Source organism: Acipenser ruthenus, chromosome 12 (genome assembly GCF_902713425.1).
Source record: "Acipenser ruthenus chromosome 12, fAciRut3.2 maternal haplotype, whole genome shotgun sequence".
In the NCBI taxonomy this organism is placed as follows: domain Eukaryota; kingdom Metazoa; phylum Chordata; class Actinopteri; order Acipenseriformes; family Acipenseridae; genus Acipenser; species Acipenser ruthenus.
The window spans coordinates 30802365-30827524 of record NC_081200.1 but is presented as its reverse complement, the minus strand read 5'-3'; the positions used below and the strand labels follow the sequence as shown (position 1 = coordinate 30827524).

The 25160-nt window shown below is 36.6% G+C and overlaps 2 protein-coding genes across 9 annotated transcripts; one reads left to right on the top strand and one right to left on the bottom strand.

The window, feature by feature from the left end:
* The first annotated feature begins 812 nt into the window (after window positions 1-812).
* Window positions 813-12812, top strand: firrm (fignl1 interacting regulator of recombination and mitosis). Of its 3 annotated transcripts, none has more exons than XM_059034844.1 (25): window positions 813-1085; window positions 1782-1885; window positions 2049-2088; window positions 2361-2449; window positions 2579-2683; window positions 2893-3033; window positions 3272-3431; window positions 3751-3835; window positions 3985-4123; window positions 4388-4477; window positions 4932-4996; window positions 5538-5686; window positions 6864-6993; window positions 7087-7273; window positions 7389-7471; window positions 7813-7864; window positions 8452-8541; window positions 8793-8978; window positions 9186-9308; window positions 9477-9572; window positions 10916-11029; window positions 11337-11441; window positions 11571-11651; window positions 11816-11938; window positions 12211-12812. In XM_059034844.1, exons 2-25 carry the CDS (start codon window positions 1796-1798, stop codon window positions 12406-12408), a joined length of 2721 nt encoding a protein of 906 aa, XP_058890827.1. In that variant the 5' UTR covers window positions 813-1085; window positions 1782-1795; the 3' UTR covers window positions 12409-12812. The 3 variants fall into 3 exon arrangements, with proteins under 3 accessions (XP_058890827.1, XP_033885340.2, XP_033885342.2); XM_034029449.3 differs by having other exon boundaries at window positions 813-1204; XM_034029451.3 differs by having other exon boundaries at window positions 813-1204; window positions 1761-1885.
* Window positions 12813-13079: 267 nt separating this feature from the next.
* On the bottom strand, window positions 13080-23469 carry LOC117416608 (protein-associating with the carboxyl-terminal domain of ezrin-like). 6 transcript variants are annotated; one of them, XM_059034845.1, is made up of 14 exons: window positions 23355-23469; window positions 22366-22553; window positions 21376-21561; window positions 20852-20965; window positions 18955-19011; window positions 17684-17786; window positions 17243-17354; window positions 16945-17022; window positions 16474-16613; window positions 16099-16283; window positions 15536-15707; window positions 15117-15287; window positions 14237-14928; window positions 13080-13876 (listed from the first exon to the last, which is right to left on the bottom strand). In XM_059034845.1, exons 1-14 carry the CDS (start codon window positions 23455-23457, stop codon window positions 13814-13816), a joined length of 2364 nt encoding a protein of 787 aa, XP_058890828.1. In that variant the 5' UTR covers window positions 23458-23469; the 3' UTR covers window positions 13080-13813. The 6 variants fall into 6 exon arrangements, with proteins under 6 accessions (XP_058890828.1, XP_033883750.1, XP_033883751.1 ...); XM_034027859.3 differs by having other exon boundaries at window positions 23263-23409; XM_034027860.3 differs by having other exon boundaries at window positions 23113-23397.
* Window positions 23470-25160: the final 1691 nt, after the last annotated feature.

The window sequence follows — 25160 nt, the reverse complement described above, 5'->3', positions numbered from 1 at the left end:
GGTACTGACAGTAAGTTCAACCAATAGGAGACATCTGTCAAGTTTTATGCCGCTGTCCTGACATAAGCAAGCACAGGCCGTTCACGGTATTCTGCCTGAAAATTGGCGAGTAAGTAGCCATTCGTGAGCAGAGGCGGGGTGTTAATATGCCGGCTAAACACTGAATTTCGCCGACTGTTATTGAGAAAAATAATACATTTCAGTATTTTAAATTAAATGTTCTACCTCTATATGTTTTTTAATTTCAACAGACATGGGAAACGCCGTAGTAGATAGTTACACTTTCTCTGAATAATTGTACTGGACATGAGAGATCTTAAAACTGAATTTTGTCAAATTGAAACAAAGCGAGACGCTATCTATCCTGTTTTATTTTAGTTTACTCATGGTTATCTGTGTAAACATGCTATTTAAAAATATTTGCTTTGCGTATTAATTATTAATAAGCGCAGCACTCACAATTACTATCTGAGACTTGGCCTTATCAGAGTGAGCCGTTATACTCTCTGTGCTTTGAGTTTGTATGTTTTTAATATATATATATATATATATATATATATATATATATATATATATATATATATAATAGATAGATAGATAGATAGATAATATGTCGGGGAAGGCAGTTTAAGATAAGAACCTATGCAATAGTCAGCGTGCACGCAAATAGTAATAGCATTAATCTTTCAAAGACCAACTAACATTATTTTGCTCTGTGCGCAAAATGGTAACTTCTGGGTACTGGCGTTGTTCACCAGAAGTGACGCAGTTCTGTGCAGCCAACCAACGCGCAAAATCTAGCAGGGAACACCACATAGCGTTTTTTAGGGAAACCCTTCAATCCTAAATAATCCAAAATATTATTTTATCGACAAAACGTAAAAGAATATATATGCGATAATTGACTATATAGTAATATCAATGTGTAATACCAACTAGATGTTCATTTTTGTAAAGCGCTCGCTCTTCTTTATGTAAAAGAGTATCCCATAAAACCCCTATTTTACTGTAAAAATGGTCTGACTATTCGTCATTGCAGGAGGCGGAACGGAGGCAAAATTAAAGCTTGGAGTTGTTTGTTATTGGTAATGCTAAAAGTTTGTTTTTCAGTAAATTACCCATATTAATAAATAATTACAACTTTTAAGTTTTGTTGTACTTTTAGAAAAAAGTTATTACGAACCGCTTCGTACGGTATACAAAGGTAAGAAAGATCATTGGATTATGTATGAAACCATTTGATTCTTGATTACTTCTAGAGTATACATTATTATCCTTTACAAAAAATGATATTTATTCTCGAAGCACGCTTTTTAACACATCTAATGTACTCGATCAACATGCACTAACTAGACTGCACGCACTGCAGTTTGTTTATGTCGTGTCAGTACTAATACTAAGGCAAGTCGTACAGGTACAGTATCAGTGTTATGTCAAATGGAGTTGCACTACTCATAACTGATTGTTTATACCGACTTTAGTACTGTTGTCATTTTGGTCAAACTTAAAGGCAGATAGTACTACCAGTAAGGTTTGTATTGGCACATTTGTTATGTAATTAATTACCTATTTCCGCTTAATAAAATATTAATATTTCTTAACTCGCAGCACTTCAAAGCACTTTGGAAGCACGTTATATTTACAATATCAATGGTTAGTGTAAATAAAAAAAATAATAAAAAAACTTTAGAATGGTTTGTACTAAACTATTTGGAAATGATTTGTCATTAGAAGAATATTTTCTACCAATAATATTTCAGTGTCCATTGGGAACTCTACAGGGAGAAGAACAAGAATGTCCCAAACAACTCTTCTGGAGGAGATAACCCAGTGGAATGAAGACACGTGCCGAAAAGAACTGAAATCTGTCTTGCCTACGCTTGTCATATCCTTTCACATTTCTTTATACCTACAACATTCATGATGTGAAAAGTAAGATGAGAGTGAAGCAATTTTGGTTGTTATCTACAGCCTGCTCTGATACAGTAGTTTGCCTTTTAAAAGTTAATTCCATTTGTTTGTTTATTTTTTTCTTTAATATTAACTACTCCATGTATCAGCATGCTGACAGTAGGAACGAACACATTCGTAAGTATTATCGATCAAAACTTTAGATTTTAAAATAAAAAGTTTGTTAATACATATGGTAAGTTGTGGCTGAAGATAAATATTGCTTCTTGCATATTTAGAGGGCTTCAGCACTTGCAAGTTTATCTGGCAGAGTGATATCTTTTATAACCTTATAAAATATGTTTATATATATATATATATATATATATATATATATATATATATATATATATATATATATTTATGTATGTATGTGTGTATATATATATATATATATATATTTCTTTTAGGGGTGTTGAAAATTCTTACAGAAATGTTTCTTCCTCACCTAAACCTCGCTGAACTAGAGGAAGAGTGTTTTTCAAAGTTATTACCAAAGGTAAGTGGTCATTCTTTGTGTTGACATTTTGGTGCTCTGCAAAGGAGCACATCACAGTAGTTGGCAGACAGCCCATATTTTCTACATATCTCTGATTTGATTTAATTAGATTTTGTTCTGTGGTTCCAGGTTGTGAACGTGTTTAATGATTTGATGGATGAGTTATCTAACCAAGCAGGGGGGTTATCCAGTCAAAACACAGAACTGCGTGCAGTGCTGAGAAACATTTTAGAGGTACGACAAAATAAGTTTGCAAACTGCACAGTGTGCTTTTAAAGTAGCTTCAGGTTGTGTCTGTCATTTATTTGTATTGGAAAAATAAAAACAGTACTGAGTTAGTGGCTGGTAAGAGCAGGTCATTGCCTAGTTCGGTGACAACTGCAATGTGTCTTTAATGCTGCTTTTTTTTTCACATTTGTTCCTAATTTTGGTCCACATTTCAGACCATGGTACAGGTTCTGGAGGCCTTGTCTGGCTGTGTTCGTCATGTTTGTTCATTTGAACAGACCCTGGTCCTGGAGAGCATTCGTTCCTTACCATCCTCTGTTCTACACGTATTGAAGAACACATTTCTGCACTGCAAGGTGAGCCATTTACTGCAATAAAAGTGTTTAAGCAAGGTGACTAATTTAATGTTTCTATACAGATTTGGAATGACAGAAGCAGACATGCTTACTTATCAGTCTCCAAACACACACTGTACTCTAGTATATTAAGATCTAATGTTTTGTTTTTTTTCTATTGAAAAAAATGAATGTACACTACAGCATATCGCGAATGCAACTTTAATGATTTAACAAGCATTTCTTCTACCCCCTGTAGGAGAGTGAGTCTGCGTATAGTGGACGTTTGTCGATGGTGGCAGACCTTTTGCAGGCTCTATTCAAAGAAGCTTATTCCCTTCAGAAAGTGCTCATGGAGCTGCTGGACAGAATATCCCTTGAGCCAGCAGCAGCAGAGGAGGTGGTCGTCATGGTGACAGGTGTGTCTACTTACTGTCAGTAGGGAGTAGGCTCAATAGAAGGCTGGTCGGCAGTGTCTCTGTCTTGGCAGGGATTGAAAATAGTAGGTATGGATGAGTACAGCTGGATCATTTTAAGCCCATTACACACTGGATCTGTTCCCTTGCTGTCAAATCGTATTGTATTGAAATTATTTTGCTTCTAGAAATGTATCCATCAGTCGAGTATGGACTTGGTGTGCAATGTCCAATAAGAAATACACATGTCTGTTAAATTAGTATTCAGATAAAGAAAGCAATCATCTTGCCACAATCTTCTTTGTCTTTTTTTTTCCTTCAGTGATTCACAGTCTCCTGGATATATGCTCAGTGATTTCCAATATGGACCATGCATTACATGCTAATACTTGGAAATGTATTATCAAGTAAGTGTGAAATTGTTTCACATTTATATATATATTTTTTAACATTATACAAAAAAAAAATGGTTAGGTGGACATGTTTAGGCAAACATTAATTCAGTGTGTAGTATTAGTAATACAAGTAATGTATAGGCATATTCTGTTGTTTTCAGACAGAGTATCAAACACCAGTCCCTGCTTGAAGAACAGCTGCGACACAATGACATTGTTTTCAGTTTGTGTGAGGACATGCTTATCACCTTTCAATCGTGCATGCAGCTAGCGGAACAGATGTATCAGTCTGGAACACAGGTAAGTGCCAAATAGAATGTCATCCTTTTAGCATGAGTTCAAGCACTTTCTTTGCTACATGCACCACTTTATTGTGTCATCCAGCAAAGAAGACTGGCATGAATACAGATGCTATGTTAAGCACTTTACTTTTTATACCTTTTTGATAAAATACAGGACTTGTGATTTGAGCAGAAGGATTGTGTGTTTTAAGTAGTGTAACATATGGACATTTTCTCTTGTTGGTATGACCTAGAAACAACTGACCAAAATTTTGTTTTGCAGCAAGTCACGCAAAGTGCAGAATGCAAATTGTTCCAGAAAACAGGGAAGTTGTGTCGATTCTTTGCCCACTCATTAGTACACTATGTCAAGGTAAGTCAAATATATGTAATATCTTCAAATATATTTAAACTCGGGGGCTGCACGGTGGCGTAGTGGTTAGCGCTGCTGTCGCACAGCGCCAGGGTCCTGGATTTGAATCCGGCCTAGGGTACTGTCTGTGTGGAGTTTGCATGTTCTCCCCGTGTTCGCGTGGATTTTCTCCGGGTACTCCGGTATCCTCCCACAGTTCAAAGACATGCTGTCCAGGTTGATGGGTGACTCTAAATTGCCCTCTGTCTGAGTGTGTGTGTGTGGTGCCCTGCGATGGACTGGCATCCCGTTCAGGGTGTAGTCTCGCCTTGCGCCCTGTGTATGCTGGGTTAGGCTCCGGCTCACCGCGACCCTGTAAAGGAGTAAGCGGTTAATGATAATGGATGGATGGATGGATATGAGACAAATAGTAACTGCACTACAGTATTGTGATGTTTTGTTTACTATTAAATAGGAATTTAAATCCTTTGTGGCCCAATCCTGTGGTCGGCTGCATCTGCTGTATCTCCAGATTTACAGGTACTTTATCGAAAGGAAAATCTCCCATTCAAATTTAGAAGTTGTACTTCAGGGCATTCCAGTACATAGCTCAGTCTGCTGGTTCACCATTAGACCAGGTGTTTTGACTAAATGCACAGTCTGATGTTTTTTGGCAAACCACACAATCAGGGCTACTTTCTTAGGAGAAAACCAAGTGTCAGGATATAAACAGACTTATGGAAAGCCCTAATGTTTATAAAGGAAGGTACAGTTGAAATTAGAAAATGCTCATTGACTCAGTTACTAAGTAACTTTTCAAAATGCCAACCCTATTATTAAATAAATCTAGTGTCTGAAAATGTAAATAAGTCATAAAAAATGATGAGGTCATAATCAAGATCGGGACTGTTGTTTAAGTGGAGTTGTTTTTCCCAGAATGCATTAGTAATCTGCCATTTTTAGTGCATTTCTTCCCCTAGACCTCTTAGGAAGTCTGCAGTGTTGAAATAACTAATGCAGCACTTGTTTAGGCATGACACTTCAATGATGATGCTGAATAATTTTATGTTTTAATCTCCAGCAAGTTTCCCCCCAGTGCGTATGCATCAAAGTTATCTGACACACACAGCGGTGAGATAAATGCTGTTATTCTAGTGGCTCTGGACCCGCTTATCACCCAGCTACTTTCCTTGAGACCTTTTGTGGAGGAAGTGTTGGCTGACAGGCAGCGTAAGTGTACTGCCCTTATGGGCTCTGTTCACAAAACTTTAACTCATCTACAGTATTTAAAAGGCATTCTTCTAGGTTTATAGCAGTTTCAGACTATAGCAGTTTCATGGTCTAAAACTTTATTTAATTCATCAACATTAACTCTTTGTCAGCAGCAGGGCTCACACAGAAGGAAAAGCAAAAAAAAAAATCATTTAAAGCCCATATTAAGTGCTTCATATTATTATCTTTGATAAGCATTTTTGTTATTTATTTTCAAAACAAAACTGCTATCCACAGTACATGTCTCTTAAAATTCCATTAACACAAATATACTCTACAAAAATAAATATGAAATCATACTTAACATCAACACATACAAAAGCTAGTCAAAAAAAAAAAACCATAGCACACAAAGAGAACTTGCATGCATAACAATAAAAATAAAGATAGAAAAGCCAAGGCCAATCCAAACAGCGCCTTTATCAAAGTTTCAAGGTCCTTTGGGGCACATTAACTCTGAATTGCCTGTCATCTCTCTCAGGTGTCAATCCTACAAGTCAACAGGAGCAATAGTGGTAGCCTGCAGTTTATGAAATATGTCTTTTTTTGCAACTCACAAAGTAAAATCCTATTTTGTCAGTACTGTAGGTAATCAACTGGATAATAAAAATAATGCAGTTATCAAATACAGTGCTGAAAACTATTGTATTATACAGACTTAGATGCACAGTGACACTTGGCAAAATTAAATACAAATATGTAGGACTAAGTCAGTCGTTTTAGAACCACAACATTCAACAATCTATTCTGCCTGTTATCAGGAGTTGATTGTGGTACAGTATGTGAAAATTGTATACTTTTTGCAACACTTGGAAGGCAGAAAAAGGTGCAAACGCACCCCAGACATTTTACATGTGCACCTTTATGAAGGATTACTCCAGTTTTACTCCAGAGTTGGACAAGGGCATTCTTTGTATCAACATAAAGGTAATTGATTTAGTATTTAGTTGCATATAAGGATATCCCAGAATCTTTAAATGGTTTTGAGATATTAATTTTAAACAGGCGGCATCTACACACCTTGTTGCTGACCAAAGGGCTATTTTTTTTTAATACATTTTTTACTTTAGCACCATTTTGCTTGTTCCCTGCCTAATAATAATAAAAATAAATAAACCTAGCCTTTCTGTTTCAGAGTCTTCTGCTGAGCTGTTTCTCCCGCAGTGCCTGTTGCTCGTCACCATCATGGATAAGCTTCCTACTCTGCCCGAGGAAGTGCTGGGACTCTGGTGTCAGGGCAGTCAGTTTCCCGAGGAGACTTCAAGGTAGGGACAGAAAAGCCAAAGCAACTTCCTCTTGTTTCAGTTATTCTAATTACCAGAGGCTGTTATTTAAGCGACTTCCTTTTCTTTGGCCAGGCTGTCCCTTTTCCAGGCCATGTTCCTCAGTTTCCAGCAGTGTTACACTGAGCTGGCTCTTCCCATTCACTTGCCAGGGGTGATGATGAACGGGCAGACGCAGAGCAAAGTCACACTGCATCACCATGTCTGTGTTCATCTCTGCGCCTTCATTGCATCAGTGCCGCGGGAATGCTTTCCTCCGTTGGTAAGTCTTTACACACAGACAGAGAGACGGACAGACAGCTCTTAGAGGATCATTACTAGGTTATTTAAGGTGTAAAAGAGAGTAGTGATTCTGATGTATTTATTTGTCAATGCAGGAGCGCTCTCTACTGGCTGCTCTGCTTTGTCCAGACACAGAAACTGCTCTTCTTTCTGCAGATGCATGGTGCTTTCTTGCTCGGTAAGTTCCTTATTGCTAATTGCTTTAGTTTTTACCCCAAGGAGCAACAGTGTATTACGCCCCCTAAACCTGAAGCTAAATCAAAGATAAAAATGGTGTGGTTGGAATGTATTCTGCTTATTTATGTGAGTATCTTGCTTTGGGCATTGCATTTTACATCGGATAAAACCACCTTTAGGCAGCTAGGCGGCAGGGTCTTGCAGAATATAGATTTCTTATAGAATGGTTATACAATTATATTGATAGTTGTGGGTGACTTTTCTCTGCATGTAAAATGGGTTATGAACAAATACAGTATATACTGTAACTGCAATTTAATTAAGGAAATAATTTATTTCCAGCTATGGGTCGGCAGAACTGTGTAAGCATCACATGATCATCATAGCTCAGCTGGTGAGTTTAAGGATCATCAATTTAATTTTCCAGAACCAACACCATAGAGTGTCATACTTCTTATCTGAATTATTTGGATGGAAAGTGACAGTTCCAGAACTTTGTTTTATGTTACATCTATAGTGACTGCAGTTTCAGCTATTGGTTTACAGAGATGATGCAGCACAGTAAAAACCTCTCACATACACACAGTCTGCACTACAACCCCAGTCAATGTGCCTGAACCTTGCCCTCTAGAGGGATCAAGATGGTAAATTTGCCTCTATGCCCATTTAATGGTTGGCAACTCTGAAACTCCCCACAAAGGTGCCAATTAGTGCCAGTTAGTATGTAAAGTGGACACCTGTCATCTAGAAAACTGGCTATAGACCACCAGCATAGACACCCCACCCACAGTCACCAGATGGACGCAGCAATAAATAAAACATTTTTAATGAATTAAAGACAATAAGATTATCCAAAAAAAAAAAAAGTTAAAAGGCAAAATATCTTTTGTCGATCCACAGTGCATCTGTGAAATCTCAGTTGTATAATGTAATACATGTGTGAAGTGGAATAAATAAAATCCATTAAATTTGTAATGACAGATCAAGTCCTGTCCTGGAGACTGTTACCAGCTGTCGCACCTTTCCTTGCTGTTGAGACGAATGATGTTTCTGATGACTACACAACACCAGGCAAGTTAAACTGCACTGCATAGGAAGTGAACAAAACAGAGTTAAACATTCCAACTTATTTTTCCAAAAAAAAAAAAAAAATGTAGAATGATTCTTCGTGAATAATTGTGTAGATTTTGCTAATCACTAAAAAATTCATAAAATGGAGGAAATATATAAAACTATGCAAGTCGCCCAGTCGTGCACAGATTCTTAAGGTCAATACTCTACTTTATTAGCAAATCCAGTAACATGTGTCTTTTAAAATTCAGGTTGAATTTGTAGAAAGGTTCTCTCCAAAGGAGGTAGAAAATTTACAACTTTGGCAGCACGTTCTTCTAAAAGCGCTGACCCCAGACTTGAGGAAGCAGGTTGTAGATGACATCATGAGGTCGGCAGGAGCAGTCTGCAGTAGATGGCTGGAAGGCAGGTGCATGCTGGTAGAACTAGAGCAAGTGGTGAGGACTTTTATTAAGATGTTCTTAAGTTTGTCATTGTAATTTTGCAGGACTGTATTAGATTAGGTATTTCACTGTGTAATATAAGAAGAAAGCAGCCATTACCAGCAACATTATTTATTCACAGTAATTAATTCTAGTGTAATATTAGTGCTGTACTGTAAAATATTAATAAGAAAGTAACTCCTGCACTTTACTATGTGATAGAACACGGCCCTGTCTGCCATGCTGTGTGTGTGCAGAGAGTCTTGTGAAGTTATTGAGGAAAAGACCCTGGTGTTTGTGATGGGGCTTATCAGCCAGCTTTGGACTTGCATGTCTGTCAAGCAGGTAAGACTGAGAGAAATGTTACACTCAGCATTCAAGTAAACAGCCTAAAAATAGTTTATATTTCTTATTTGTGCCAAATGCAAGTCATTCTGTTGTTAAACAGGCTACATTTTTCAGTTACGTTGATGGTTTTCTATTTTGAATCAGAAGTGTTTGTCTAATTTATAGGTGCGGAATCAGCCTTGTGTTCAGTGCACACTGCGACTGCTGCTGTCCCTCTCTGCAATATTTGTGCAGAATTTAGACCCTGAAACTATCTGTGAGGTAAGAGCCTTTGTAATTTGCACATCGCTGATAAAGGTTTATTCAAATTTGGCTAATAAAGTTGTATCAGTTGTCTCAGGTTTTAAGTTTAATGTAAAAATATTTGACACAACTAATATTCTTTAACTTTTAGTTAAGTCAATATTGTGAAATATATTTGTTTGTAAGGCCCTGTGTAAATCGTGATTTCACGGGCTGCATGGAAACTGAAATTAGCCCAATACCGTGACTTTTATAATATTCCTAAGAAATAAAAATACATTTTCATAATTTGTATTTCATACAAAAAAAAATCATATTAAGGAAACTGTACAGCTCTGCTGTGTGCCTGCATGTACTATTTGTGATTGTCATCTGACTATGCAATCTAGGTGGGAAATTAAAATATTACACACTGTAAACAAGAAAATCGATGTCTCTAAAAAAGCTAAAAATGTGTCTGCAGCAGATCACTTAAAGCAGTATCCAGCAGGAATTTTACACAGCGATGGAGGTAAACTCTTCTGTACGTCCTGCAATGTTACTTTAGATCACTACCGAGAATTGTCTGTTGACAGGCATTTAGATTCAAGTATTCACCGAAAGAGAAAGTCGGAAATCCAGAGCAGTACTGCGACTGCTTTACTTGCAAAGAAACAAAAAACGGTGACTTCTATGTTCCAAAAGTCCACTGAAAACCGTGAAGCAGGAAACACATTACATTTTGACCTGACAGAGACCTTTTGTTTGCGCAAATATCCCTCTTGAAAGATTGGACAACCAAAAGTTACGTAAATTCTTCAGACTGAGTGTAGCAAATGGTGGAGTGATTCCTTCTTCAGCCCAGCTGAGACGTGAATACTTATCTAAAGTTGCAGAGTATCATCACAAGCAGGAGATTATGGAATTGTTAAAACAGTCTGGTTGCTTGTCAGTGGTCGCTGACGAGTCGACTGATGCCCAAGATTAGCATGGGTAACATATTGTATTTGTTTTGCAAGACCTAAATGGTGAACATGCATCTGACATGCTAGAACTGAGTCCTTGCAGATACACTTTACCTACAGGCTGTTAATTATAACACAGTTTCACAAGCTATTGTAAAATACTTGAATAACTTTGACGTTGATTTTGATGTCAGTACATTTCTCTCTATATTTTATGTTTTAAAAAAATAATCTGTACACAATCTATAAAATAGTTCAGTGCACATTCCGCAAAATAGGATACTTTACTTGTGACACTGCCTTTAATTTTAAAGAATTTCCACGATTTTTACAGGGCCTTATTTATAAGCAACTGATGAAACGCTTATCTAATTGTGGTATAATATAATACAGTATAATTTCCTAATTTATTTTAAGGTTGTCACATTTTTAAGCTCCCTTCAGCCTTTGAATTCTGTGGACCACATTTTTTTGGCTGCGTTGGACTTCCTGGCATCTTTAGGAAAATTCTGTTTCGCACAAGAAGTACAGGTGTGTGGAGCCATACAGTAGTTAGTCATCATCAACCATGTTTATTATTAAACATGTGCAGTTGTAACAGTATATTTTGAGTAGATGTTATTTTGCTTTCAGGCTACATTGTATTTTCCAATACATTTCTTATTTTTATGTAGTCGATAAAACTTGTAATCTAGACACAGAATATCAGGAAATACTATATTTGAACCAGTCATATGTGTTACCACAATTTATTTACATACTGTAGTTGATCATTTTTTTCCACTTCATAAAGATATAACTTGTGCTGAAAAACAATGTATTTGTTTGTCCTGCTCAGGGCCAGGTACTGCCAAAACTGTCAAGCCTTTTTGCCTCCTTACTGGTAGAAAGATCCTGGCTTCTTCACCAGCATGCCCTAGAGGCCTTTACACATTTTGCTGAGGTAAACAGACATTTTTGTTATTTTAATAATAAATAATTGAATTGTACATGTTCAAGTTGTAATTACTTTTGCAACAATTTAACATTAGAAAAGAGACATTTATAGCTGATAATTTGAATCCCATTTTAGGAAACAAGCCATGAAGAAGTGGTCCCAAAGAGTTTGTCGTCAGAAGAAATAAAAAATTATGTTGTGAATTTTCTAAATAAGGTAAGAGTTCCCTCCTCCTATTAATATATTTAAGTGCACACCACAGGGTTGATATGGAGAACAGTCTGTGGCTATATTGCTTGTGTTTAGCACTGACCTCATTATAAATAAAGAGCAGATTAATTTATTATACTGTATTAAAATTTGGTTTTCCTTTCTCCAAGAAAATTGTTGCAGTAGAAAATGAGGACGCCCGAGTGGAGCGGTTAAAATCAGAAAGGTCCGTTCTAGAAAGGCTATGTGTTGGACTGGAACCAGTGTCAAAGGAGGAAACTGGAGATCTACAGGTATGCATACAGATGTATTAATTGTTATACAGGGCAAGAGAGGAAATAGTTTCCAAAAGTTTTGGTTACCACATGCGAATACACATGTTCAACTTCCCCAGCAAGTGGCAATTGAAATAAAAGTACTGTAGCATTCTACAGTATCTGATGCTTTTCATATTGTGGTGGTTTTTGAAAATAACAACATAATCATTTACTTACTGTGAAGATGCCATATCTATGTATTTGTGAGTAAATGTCACAGTTGTTTTTTGATTTCTTTCCTGTCTCAGCCCTACCGGAAGCGAGCTCGAAAGGAGACCCCTGAAGAGGAGGAGTTTGAGAAGGTCCTGCATACAGCAGAACATGCTTTGAAAATGCTGCAGTCATTGCTTCAGCAGACACCAGCCCCAAACTGGATGGCAGCCAGATTACAGGGGCTTGCGACACAGATACACAGTTTAAACAGCTGCAAATTGCAAGGATTGTAGTGAACCTTGCACAGAAACTGTTTAAGACAATTTTAAGTGTTCCCACATTGAAATCAGTTGTACTTTTTTTTTTTTTATATACAACCTCAGTTGTGTTTACAACAGTTTTGTTGAACAGAGGTTCAAAATGTACATATTTACAGCAAGCAGCTGACTGCTTATTTATATGTGTTTGTTTTTAGATTTTGCAATAAATTAATCTCTTGTTTAATAGTTGCCCCTAAAATGTGTATTTTTTCTTGGTACCCTGTATGATCATTAGATTGATATTATTCTGCTTCTTGCTTAAAAATAACAAATGTCAAGGAACAAATCCTACTAGAATAACAATGATGAATTATATTGTATACTAATACTGTTTACGTGGTTGGAAACCAGTTGCTGTATTGTAGTTGAGCTAACATTATTAATCAGTTTACTACAGAAATAAAAATATGTCTCCCAGTAAGAAGGACTCTTATGGCTAAGTACTGTATTTGTACAATAGCTGCTCCTGTAAATGATTTCCCTATATCAAAGTTTTTCATACTCAATTTAAACAAATGTATTTTCAACCAGCTCACAAAAAGGACAAGACTTAACAAATAATGTTGAATGGGCCTATTCTATATACAATCTTTAAATAGCAAGCATTTGTTTTTTTAGTTTCACATCAAGTCAAAGGAAGGAAGTCAGGTAGAATCATTTATTCCATCAACAGTAAACACAAATAAATTACACAGGGCAATTTCTCCCCAAATTAAAAATATACAGTCATTCTTTTTTTCCCTTTGGAAACATCAAATTAAAACTCAAATTAGAACTTGTTCTGTGATTAATGTAAAAGAAATAATATGGCACAAAAAAACACAAGTTCATATATGCCTATGTTACAATTATAAGCTCTTTTCTCACCACTAGTTCTAAAGTTACATTCCAGCATTATCATTTCAAACACCCCAAAAGCAAGCAAGCCACCAACATTACATATTGTTGAATTGTCTGTATCCTATTTTCAGCGGATAAATATCCAAATTTAAACTGATTAGACTCAAATCGGTCAAATCTACCTTATTGACCTGTCTGGCACAAATTAAAGTAGTAGTTGAGAAGAAAGTGAGCACAATTTGGCCTAAAACTGAATACAGTCACTATAAAATCCATCTTGAGATTTAAGTTCCTGTCTTTAACAAAGAGAAATGCAATGCTTTCTTTCAATGGAAAGATGACTTGTTACTGTGCATTAACTTGGCTCATGTGCAGCAGCAGCTCACTGAGTGAAAGAATTGCAACAGTAAGCATTACGAAGCAGTACATCTAATGCCAAGTCTTTTTTTTTTTTTTTTTTTTTTTTTATTTATTTACGGGACTTCATGACAAAGTGCAATGTCCTGGCTCTGGGTATGACTTTATGGTGCACATACTCTCACCAGTTGTTCTCATCTTCCCAGTTTAGGTCATCATCGTTTCCCCATCCTGCAACATCTGCCTGCAAAAATAAATAAGCAATCCATGAATTGCATTAAACACATAAGGGACCATCTGTCATTTTAGCTAATAATGCAAATCCATTAAGAGCTCATTTTAGCCAAGTTAAAGTTCACCCGTGATGCTTAATAGAAACAATTATGCCTTTAGTCACTTACACCCTTTTTTCCAACCCTACAGATGGAAATATTTACCATAAAACAAGAGACTAATAAAATGTTAAGCAATAACTCTTAAAAACACCTTTAAAAGTAATAATATGATGAAATGTAGTATGTCTAGAATTCATTGAGTTTAGCAATACAATAGTCATATTGTATCAAATTTACTCTACTCACTAGACAACATACGTAAAACTTACTTCAGTCAAATCAGCAGCAAACTTTGATGCAAGCACGTTTAGTGATGTATCAATCTCAGCTGGTGCTGTCCTTTCAGGTATAACCAACAATGCTGCAGAAGACAATTTAATATCTGGAATCATGTCCGCAAAGAAGTCCAGTTCAGGATCTTTCTCTGGCTTCTTTTTTATGTCTATTGTGAATTCTTCTCCTAAACCAGCACCTGAAGTTTTTTTTACTGGATGTGGTTTCATGGGGAGCTGTTGTGCCTCCAGTGGCGATACCTGATTCTGGTTCCAGCCATTGGTCCCAGAACCTAATGTGTTCTCAGATCTTGTTTTTTGTGCTGAACTGAGCTTCAGGGTATTGGATTGCCTTGTGGGTTCAGAAGATTGGCTGATTTCACTTGTTGCATCTAATGTTGACGTAAAAGTAGAAAGATTGTCTGTACTCTCCCAAACCTCGCTACAAGGCTCAAAGTCATCCCAAGGTTCAGCTTCTCCACCCATGGTTTTGCTACCTCTTATCTGGTTTTCTTCAGAACAAATATGTATTTCTACAATGTTCTCTTTTTCTGTCTCTTCAGCATCACTCCAATCTGGCCATTCTTCCACAGTCCTAGCAATCTTTTGCACACCCTCCTCTCCAACAATGGCAACAGCACTTTTGTCAGTATAACCGTTTAATGAAAACTTCATGTCAGGTTTACTATCTGTTGGGGGAGAAAAAAAACAAATAGATATTTAGTTTTTAATGAGTGCCCTGTAGTGAAACAAAGGAGGGCAGAGAAAATGAGCTAGACTTTATTTGAATAGGAACACACCTACATGGACTTTAAATCCATGCAAAATAAACAAAATATATGATCAAGAAGGTGAAATGACATTTTGTTACTCCTACCAGCTTCAGCTGGCACATGAAAATGTGTAGACTGCTCTGTTTGCTCCAGGGAAGCCATGTTTTCCAGGACTAGCTCTTTTGTTTCAGACGGTTTTGAATGCAGCTTCATGGTGTTTTTTGATGGCTGGGACACCAGTGTTTTGAAGCTATTAATAATGTGAACTGGAGAGCCTTCATTAAAAAAAAAAAAAAAAATTGGTAAAAACACAAGAATCCACATGCGTCGCTTTCAAAAATATATTTTTAGTCTGTGTTAATATACTAATTACAGAAGGTGCTTTATGAAAGCATTGGAAGCCTCTATATTTACACAAAGCAAGTACAAGTCATAAGAACCTGTAATTATCTCTTGAAGTTATCTGGGATTTTAGCATGCCCACAGTCATGCACTGGGACTGATGCTAGTTAGGGTGCCTTACTTTCAGGTGTGACATCTGTTGACTTGGTGAAGTTGGGTGTTGTACGTTTGAAGACCTTTGTTCTTCCTCCACCGACTACTACCTCAGCTCCAAGCAAGGGTACTAGCACTGCCAAGCTCTGGAGGGTAATAGCTACTAGGCAATCATTAGTGTCTCTCATTCCAAGTAACACCTGTAAAAGACAGTGGAAATAGGTTACAGGTTTGTAAATCTGCAGGATGAAACTGTACACTATTTTAAAATTCTAAAAATTATGTTGAACACATTCCCAAAAATCACTTGCTGATATTTATACCCTAAAATGAACTTTCTAAACTAGCAATGCAGTTTTCTTATTGGCCTTTTTCTTTCATCTGTTTATAAAAAGCTTTCCCAGGCCTCTTACTCTTTTAAAAGGCTCATTTTAATAACAGTGAAGATATTTTACAATTAAACATGGTAAATATAATAAAAATAATTTTGATTTGAATGCATATGAATTTGAATGCATTATTTTAAAACGGTACCTAAATAATTACATTGTACCTAGAAAACAAACAATAAAACAAATGAAAAAAACAGACCTGTGGTAGTATCTGGTTCTTAAGATCATCATGTGAAAAAAATTCAGCATATAATTCAATGTGGGACAGCAACGCAATCCTAACATGCTCCTCATGAACTTTAAAGAGTTTCAGCAGCTGGGGGATTACATGTTTACGGTAAAGAGACACCGACAGGAGGCAATCCTGGCTGCTACCAACTGGATCTGTTTAAAACAAAAATGTGATCAAGATATTTTTATTTTTATTTAATTTAATTATAGTTAATAACAAAACTGTTTAATTACTGTAGGTTTATCATGGCATACAATGCACTCCAAATTAGCTACAGTATGAATAGTAACACATTACAATGATCATTATGTGAATGTGCCGTTTAAAATTATTCAGAATTACCTTTCTTTGGCATGAGAAGATGGGGAAGGAAACATTTAACTGCTATAGGCTCTGCAAATACCAACGGATTCAACAGCTTATGGGCAAGTCGAGTAGAAATCAGCTCCTCAGGCAGTGTCTGAACTCTGTCCAGGAGAAATCTGTAAGGGTAATAATCCATGGCTTTACAGAGGTAATTACTTGCTTTGTCCGCTCTTTGATGTGAGTGGACTGGAGAAATTAAACCTTCTAACAACTTTAATATCCAGTCGTTAGAAGTTCAGAAGTTGTTATCAGCTGCAACGCAAAGGGGTAAGTTAACTTTCAAATATTTTGAATAGGTGTACAATTCAAACAGTAGGCTCAAAAACACCGAAAAGGCCATGCTGTTGCTGGGCATGGATCCCAAACTTCCAGCTGTGCTGGAGACAATCCCAGCAAGGTCCCTTCTGTGTATGGCATTTTAATTAAACTACTGTATCGTTCACTTACTTGAAAAATTCATTCTTTTCCTCTTCAGTTTTTATAGTCAAGCTCTTCAGGAAGTTCATGATTTCCAAGAACTCATTCCTATTTGTATTAAAACATGTATGTTAGTAACAATCCTTGCTTTGCTTTCCTTTGCATTATTCTCTCATCACGTATTCTATTTTCACTAATCTTTATAGCTACATAATTGTCGTTTTACTACACTGTTGTACGTATTATTTATGCAGTTTGACTTATTGTTATCGTGTTTTGCTGCAGATTATACTGCTAAAACTAAAAAGATGCGCAAACGTCGGCTTACCTGAAAAATTCATGGGACAACAGGCTGCAAAGGGGTAACCGAGCTAAAGGATCAGGGTTCAGAAAGTTACTCCGAAGGGTGCACTGGAAGCCTGTTGCCAGCTCTTCAGAAACTACATCATTGATCATAAAAATAAGCTTGGTTAGTTCATTATTTAAAAAGAAGCTACATGTGTTCTGAAAGCAACATCTAATACTGTGTGATCTAATCAGCATTGTCAATTGTCTGATATAACAGTTGGAATTTACAAGCTTATTATTATTTTGATAGGTTTGAACTACTCTTAAAAAAATATATGTTGTTAACATACATATCCCTGCCAAAGATATCAATATAAATGTAAAGTTTAGCCAAAATTGTGTCAGCAGTTTTGAAGATAAGCCAACTGATTTAAAAAAAAACAAACAAAAAAAAAAAAACACACACAACAACTTAACTTACCATAATCACTCAGCATTGGTAGAAAGTTTTCCACCATTCCTCCAAAAGAATAGGCATCTCGAGCATGTCCATTTTTGTCAGGCAGAGTCGTAAAGCCTTCAGCCTAATTTAACATAGAACGTACATATGGTATTAATTTAGAATGTACATATGAGCAACTCCATTACAACGTCATTGACAGTACATTCTGCATTACTTTTTAAACACACACAAGGGGAGTACTTTGTTAGAATGGTATACTCTTTTATACAATTGTACCTTAAGGGACGAAAATGAGCCCGGGAAAATTGTCAGCACTACTTGAAAATCTGAATTAAAAGGAATTAAGAACAATAATGTAGGTTCTCCCTTTTAGCAAAGACTCAGCTAAAAGGTCAAATAATGCCCTGTTCACACTAGAATTTTTATACCGGTATTGTTGCGGAACCGTACCGAAACATCTGTCTAGACTGGAGTTCTTATTGGTGTTGTACCGATATAACTGTATCGGTACAAAACTCAAAAAAGAGCAGGTTTCGTATCAGTACTGTTTCAATGTGACTCGGTACAGCTTAAGTGTGGACAGGCAAACCGACACGGTATCAATACAGTTAAGTCAATATTATGAAGCACGCGCACGTCTTGCTTTACAGTTTAAATACTTTAAACAGCTTTACATTTTACGGTCAGCTGCAGTACCTTTATCATGGCTACACCAAAAAATGCCCAAATAAGTGACAAAATAATCTCCACAAAATTAGTGATGATGACTAGGAGGTAAAGCGTACTGCAGAGCAGTGCCGCTCTAAAATAATCTCTCTTCTGAGGGAATATCAAAAAGCAAAAAAAAAAAAAGAAATGCATTCCCAAAGCCGTCGTCTTCATAACCTCATGCTTTTAAAGACGGCTAATTGTTTTTGCCTTTTTCTTTGTCTCATCCTTTTGCGTTCTGCTCGACTCAATAATTGAACACCAAAATAAAATACTGTACATGGACAGGACGGCAAAACATGCTGTATTATATAACTGCGGATCCATTTCTAACAGATGTGACAGCAGTCATCATGAAAACGAATTCAGAACCCGAACACTGTCGATTTAAACATACATGAATGAGGACAGGTATATCACAACTGTATCAGTACTGTACCGGTATTGAATAGTGAGTTAGGACAGAAAGTGGCTTTGTACCAGTATATTCCATACAGAAACAAACTGTGCTAGTATTGTACCGATACAAGTGTGAACAGGGCGTAAGTTGCATGTTTAATTCTCAGTTAAAGACAACATACCTTTTCCTCAGGTGGAATGGCATTTTGTTCTCTCACAGTCCGAATGTTACTTAGGAACTGACAAAATAATCAGAAGGACCATGTCATTTGAATGCCAATTTCAACGAAACTGATAATACATTGCAAATTGTGTCTATATACAGTTGCTCTCAAAAGTATTCACCCCCCTTGGACTTTTCCTCATTTTATTGTGTTACAACAACATGGAATCAAAATGTCAAAGTGAAAAATAAAATCTACAAATTGTTCTAAATTAATTACAAATATAAAACAGAAAATAATTGATTGCATAAGTATTCACCCCCTTTGCTATGACACACCTAAATAAGCTCTGGTGCAACCAATTGTCTTTAGAAGTCACATAATTAGTTGAGTGGAGTCCACCTGTGTGCAATTAAGGTGTTTCACATGATTTCAGGTTAAATACACTTGTCAATGGGAAGTCCCACAGTTGGTTAGTACATTTCCTAACAAAAACTACATCATGAAGACGAAAGAACATTCCAAGCAAATCTGGAATAAGGTTCTTCAAAAGCACCAATCAGGGGTAGGATATAAGAACATTTCCAAGGCACTGAATATCCCCCAGAGCACAGTAAAGTCCATTATTAAGAAATGGAGAGAATATGGCACAACTGTGAATCTGTCTAGAACAGGCCATCCTCAAAAACTGAGTATCCGGGTGAGAAGGGCACTAGTCAGGGAGGCCACCAAGAGGCCTATGGCAACTCTAAAGGAGTTACTGTCTTCCATGGCTGAGCTGGGAGACACTGTGCATACGGCAACAATAGCCCGGGTGCTTCACAAAACTGGTCTTTATGGGAGAGTGGCAAAAAGAAAGCCATTGTTGAAAAAAACTCACATCAAATCTCGGCTAGTTTGCCAGAAGGAACGTGGGAGACTCGATTCTATGGTCTGATGAGACCAAAATAGAGCTTTTTGGCCTCAAAACTAAGCGCTATGTTTGGCGCAAGCCTAACACTGCACATCATCCTGAGAACACCATCCCTACCGTGAAGCACGGTGGTGGCAGCATCAGCGGTGCCTCTACCAAATATTGACTCAATGGGGTGAATACTTAATCAATTTTTTTCTGTTTTGTATTTGTAATTAATTTAGAATAATTTGTAGATTTTATTTTTCACTTTGACATTATGGACTTTTCTTGTGTTGTTCAGTGGCAAAAACTCCTAATTAAATCCATTTTGATTCCATGCTGTAACACAATAAAATGTGGAAAAGTCTAAGGGGGGGTGAATACTTTTGAGAACCACTGTATATATATATATATATATATATATATATACGATAATACATTTATTTATAATACAGGGCTGGCAATGAAACATGAAACAAGCAATGTGATTAGTCGAGCAAGGTTCCAGCTGTCCATATATTGGGTGGATACAGACAGTTGGAGCCTTGTCTATGAACAGATGAGTCAAAAGTGGAACTTTTTGGCTGACATGGGCCCCATTATGTCTGGCGAAAACCAAACACTGCATTCCACAGTAAGAACCTCATACCAACTGTCAAGCATGGTGGTGGTAGTGTCAAGGTTTGGGGATGCTTTGCTGCATCAGGACCTGGATGCCTTGCCATCATTGAAGGAACCATGAATTCTGCTCTGTATCTGAGAATTCTACAGGAGAATGTCAGGACATCCGTCCGTGAGCTGAAGCTGAAGCGCAGCCGGGCCATGCAGCAAGACAATGACCCAAAACACACAAGCAAGTCTACATCAGAATGGTTGAAGAACAAGAAATTTAAAGTTTTGGAATGGCCTAGTCAAAGTCCAGTCCTAAACCCCATTGAGATGTTGTGGCAGGACCTGAAACGAGGCCTGTTGTATGTGTTCATTACATTCAAATATGTATTACAATTACCAATGTCTCACCTCAGGTGAAGCTTCTGAGAATTTGCAAACTGTCTCCATTCCTCCAAGCTTCCAGTGGCCATCTTCACTCACAAAGACTGATGAGATGCACACATTATTGTGACTTGATTTACCCTGCAATTAAAAAAAAAGTAATGCCATGGTAATATTGCCATTAACAGGTAATACTAGTTTGATTAGATAAATGAGCATAAAGTTATTGGTTTCCACAGTTTATGAATTACATCAGTATATTTGTAAAACTGAAAATACTACAATAGCAAACTTGTCAGTTTTGTAAAATTCCAGTACAACAGTCTGAAAGAATATATATATATATATATATATATATATATATATATATAATTTTTTTTTTTAACATACTGTTTCTTTATAGTCACCGACACCATTTTATCTTTACTGTACAACATTTAAATAATTCAGCAATGTAAGCAGAAATGTTGCAATTAAAAAAACGTGAACAGCATTAGACAAAAAAGGACCTAAAAACACTAAGCCCACAACTTTGATAGAAATGTTCTCACTCGGTCATGAAGGAAGATTAGCGCTTGTAATATGTCGTAGATCCCGGCACAGATTTCTTCTGCAGAGAGGATTTCAATTACCAGCTCCAAGGGCTGAACACGCTCCGTCACCAAGTGAATCCCATCAGCTACAACTGTACAGGACAAGAAGCGCAGCAGGCAGGGGTGGCGCAGGGTTTTCAGATGCTGCAATACAACACCAACCATGAAACTAAAGAAAAGTTCTAGTGAACAAACATTCAGTAAACCCCTAGACTGATTTTTTGTGACTCATTTTATGTGTTCATTTATAAGCAAAATAATTATCAACGAATAGTTTTTTTTGGACTGAATGAATGGTTTAAAATGCAACTGTAAACTTTTCAGCCTTCTCTGTATTTCACCATTTTAAAAAAGCTACAACACTCAATAATGGGTAAATGGCAGTATGTCACTGTAAAATAGCAAGATAACTACAGTGGGTTAGCTGCTTATAAAATCGGGTAAAATCAGAAAATCAGGTAACCTACATCTAGTTAATATTCAGGAATCAGTAAATTCAGCTTTAGTGCTGACAGAAAATGTGTTCCTACTATGTATTACAGCTATTGAATTAAAAAATAAATGTGGTCAAGTTTATAAATGTTGATTATGGACTAACAATTGTCATGTGCTTTAACCACCCTGAGCAACAGACCACACTGTTTGAGGCTCTGAAGATTAATAATACCTCACAGGATTCCATGTCCAGGCATGCCCAAGCTGACCCTACTTCATACAAATGAACAAAAAAGGTGGTCAGGACAGGGGCAGAGACATTGTATGAAGAAAAGGACAAAGAAATACAATAATCCTAGTTAACTACTAAATCCTCACTGGTTTGAGCTCAATTTACAGGACTAAATTGTGGCCTGTTCTTTTTCTCTGGTATCATCTTAGTCCTTGGACAAACTGACTAGCTGCTTACTGGCGAGTTTTAGAGTGACTTTAATGCAAGCTTGTGTTCTTTACCTTGGCAGCTTTGGTGACTTTATCCTCATTTTCCTGCTTGTATACAAAGACTGAGGCAAGCTTTCGATCCTCTAAGACAGCCGGGTAGATTGTGAGTCCAGATGGCAGCGTCAGAAGGGGCTCTTCCAGTGTGCAGCTCTTAAGAGCACTGCTCTCTGAACCCATTTCACTGGCAACACAGCACTTTGCTACCGAATATATAAAATGGAACAGAAACGTTAGAGTATAAACACAGGAACCAGTTCATCGCAGCAACTTGGAAAAGTGCTGATCAAATACACAATACAAGGTTGTGACCTTTCCAATATATTGGACCCAGCAGCTCTGCACTCAACTAGAGAGCAGGCAGACTCAATAGAGTTAAATGGTACTATTTAGACATTGCTGTGGGGAAAATTATATTATTTTAAGCAGAGAATCAGAACTCAGGATTGTAAACCTCTGAAACGTGTAAGGTATTTAGACACAAAAAGAGCGATAGACCATACACCAAAAAAAATGAAATAAAAACAAGGAAGCATTACAGTATTCACAGGGTTTCTTACAATTTAATTTGTTAGGAACTGAAACTTAAGTGAACATTGTATTTTCGCTAGTCTGGCCAGTGGCCACCTAATTGAGAAACGTCGTACATTTGTACTCACTTATATCAAATACATACCAACCTACAAACCTGTTGTCAAATTCACATAAATACAACTGAAGCAAGTGATATTTTTTGTTAAGGTAACATAGAATCACAATTACCTTGGTGTTTATTTATTTATTTTTTAAATTTTAGTTTTTATTTTTTTGTTTTTTACTGATCAGAACTTCGGTCGCGCTGTACGGTTTTGCTCTTCCGGGAGCTTTTCTTAATTGGTGGTTCTGTAGCTTGTAAAGAATTTCGATACTTACATTTCTATATACATCAATAACATATTAGTTTATAACAGATGAGTTGGTTTCATTTTTGTTTTGAAAGCTTCTAAAACACTCTTCTCCCTCACCAGAACTTCCTGTGTCGTGCCTGTAAACACCGGCCCTTCCTGTCAGGGTTTTGGAATAAACCAACGCAATTGGTGGTGCACTGTATGTATATAACATAGTCATATTTTACAGCTAAACGAAAATGTTGGATATCAAATGCTTTGATAACCATACGTTTGTACTAGTAGAGTATAAAGTTATAAACAATTGTTCATCAGGAACATAATGAGGACTATTTTAATATACAGTAAGATCTCACGACACCCTTTAATCGTGAAGCAGTTTTTCCTGAACACTTTATAATTTCTGTCTTTAATTTAAGTGTAAACCGTCCACTCTCACGGTTGTAGGTTTTTACGCATAGGTATGGTTATGATGACAAGTTTATTTTTTATCAGACAAATACAGAGCAATAAGATGTTTAGCCTCCTGGAAGTAAGGTCGAGCCAGTCAATGCAGTGATGCAGTTGTACAATCACGTAAACCTGTTGTAAAGTGAGTCACCATCATATAATAACATTAAGAATTCTACTGTTCAGAAAACATGACCGAAGTTACTGTATATTATTTATTTTTTTTAAAGTGTCTTTATTTATTTATGTATTTATTTATTTAACACTCATTTGTTGATCAGGAATCATAGCTTCACGCTTTATTTTATTTCTTTATGAATGACATATGAAAATAAAATAATTATAGATTTTCTCTGTTTATTGTATGGATTTATATTTTCCTAAAACTCCTTTCTTAATTAAAAGGTAATTGAAGTAGGCCTTTCGTTAACCGGCTTCCCTATGGACGTGGTTTTGGTTTCTGTGAAATATAGGTAAACATTCATATTAATGCTTTCTTTGGTGTAAATTCTCTAAAAATCACACAGTTACGGCGCACACAAATTCATTCAAATTAACCCAAAACATTGTGGGAATTATACTGTCCTGTTTTCTTATTTACTTACTCTGCCTTCTGATAGTCAGGTATCAGTGATGGGAACTGTGGGTCTCAAACTTCAAATAAATGGTTCCTCAAACATCTCTTGATTACTGCCAAAAAGTTATAAAGTACATCAAATCTAACCACATTCTTCTAAACCCCAGTCATGGGAGTAGGAGAGAAAAGAGAGAGCAGAACTCCCCTACTACTGTATGAAATGTTGCACTAACAATACCATTCACCAAGGACATACATGTTTTATTTTTACCTTTCTGTAGAAAGTTTAAACAGCATTTATTTTTTTTATTTTTTCAGTTCAGTAGGACAGCGCAGGTATGATATTGGCTTTAGCTACACCACAGTGAAATAAGTCAGTGAAGTGGCTGCTTGATATATAATAGCTAACTAAAGATTTGAAGCGTGATCAATAAAATCACAGGCATGAAGAAACGAGATATAATGCAAGGTGAAAGCTTTCCTGTTTATGAGAGGTTATGCTTCCATTGCCGATGCATATAATAGAGCATATGTCATAAATAACTTCTCAGGGAAGAACAGGAAAAACTGGAAACAGAGATATGCACTAGGTGTCACTCTGCGCACATACATGCCATGCTGTTTACAGCTGTAGTTTAAGCCACTTCCAGTAACACAAGAAGCACAACAAATATTGTTATTTTTGGTCATGGTACCAAAGTGCAACCAAGACCATACTAATCTGTAACAATTGCTCAGTGAATACCTGACCTATGGCAGGCATATTGGTTGAGGGTCGTCTTCTCATTCAGGGGACCAGGGTTACATCCGTAACCTATTGTTAAGTGTTCTAAGAAACTGATCTTTGTTAACTCTGGACTGGAACCTGAAGAAACTGGTTGTGAATTAGACTAAAG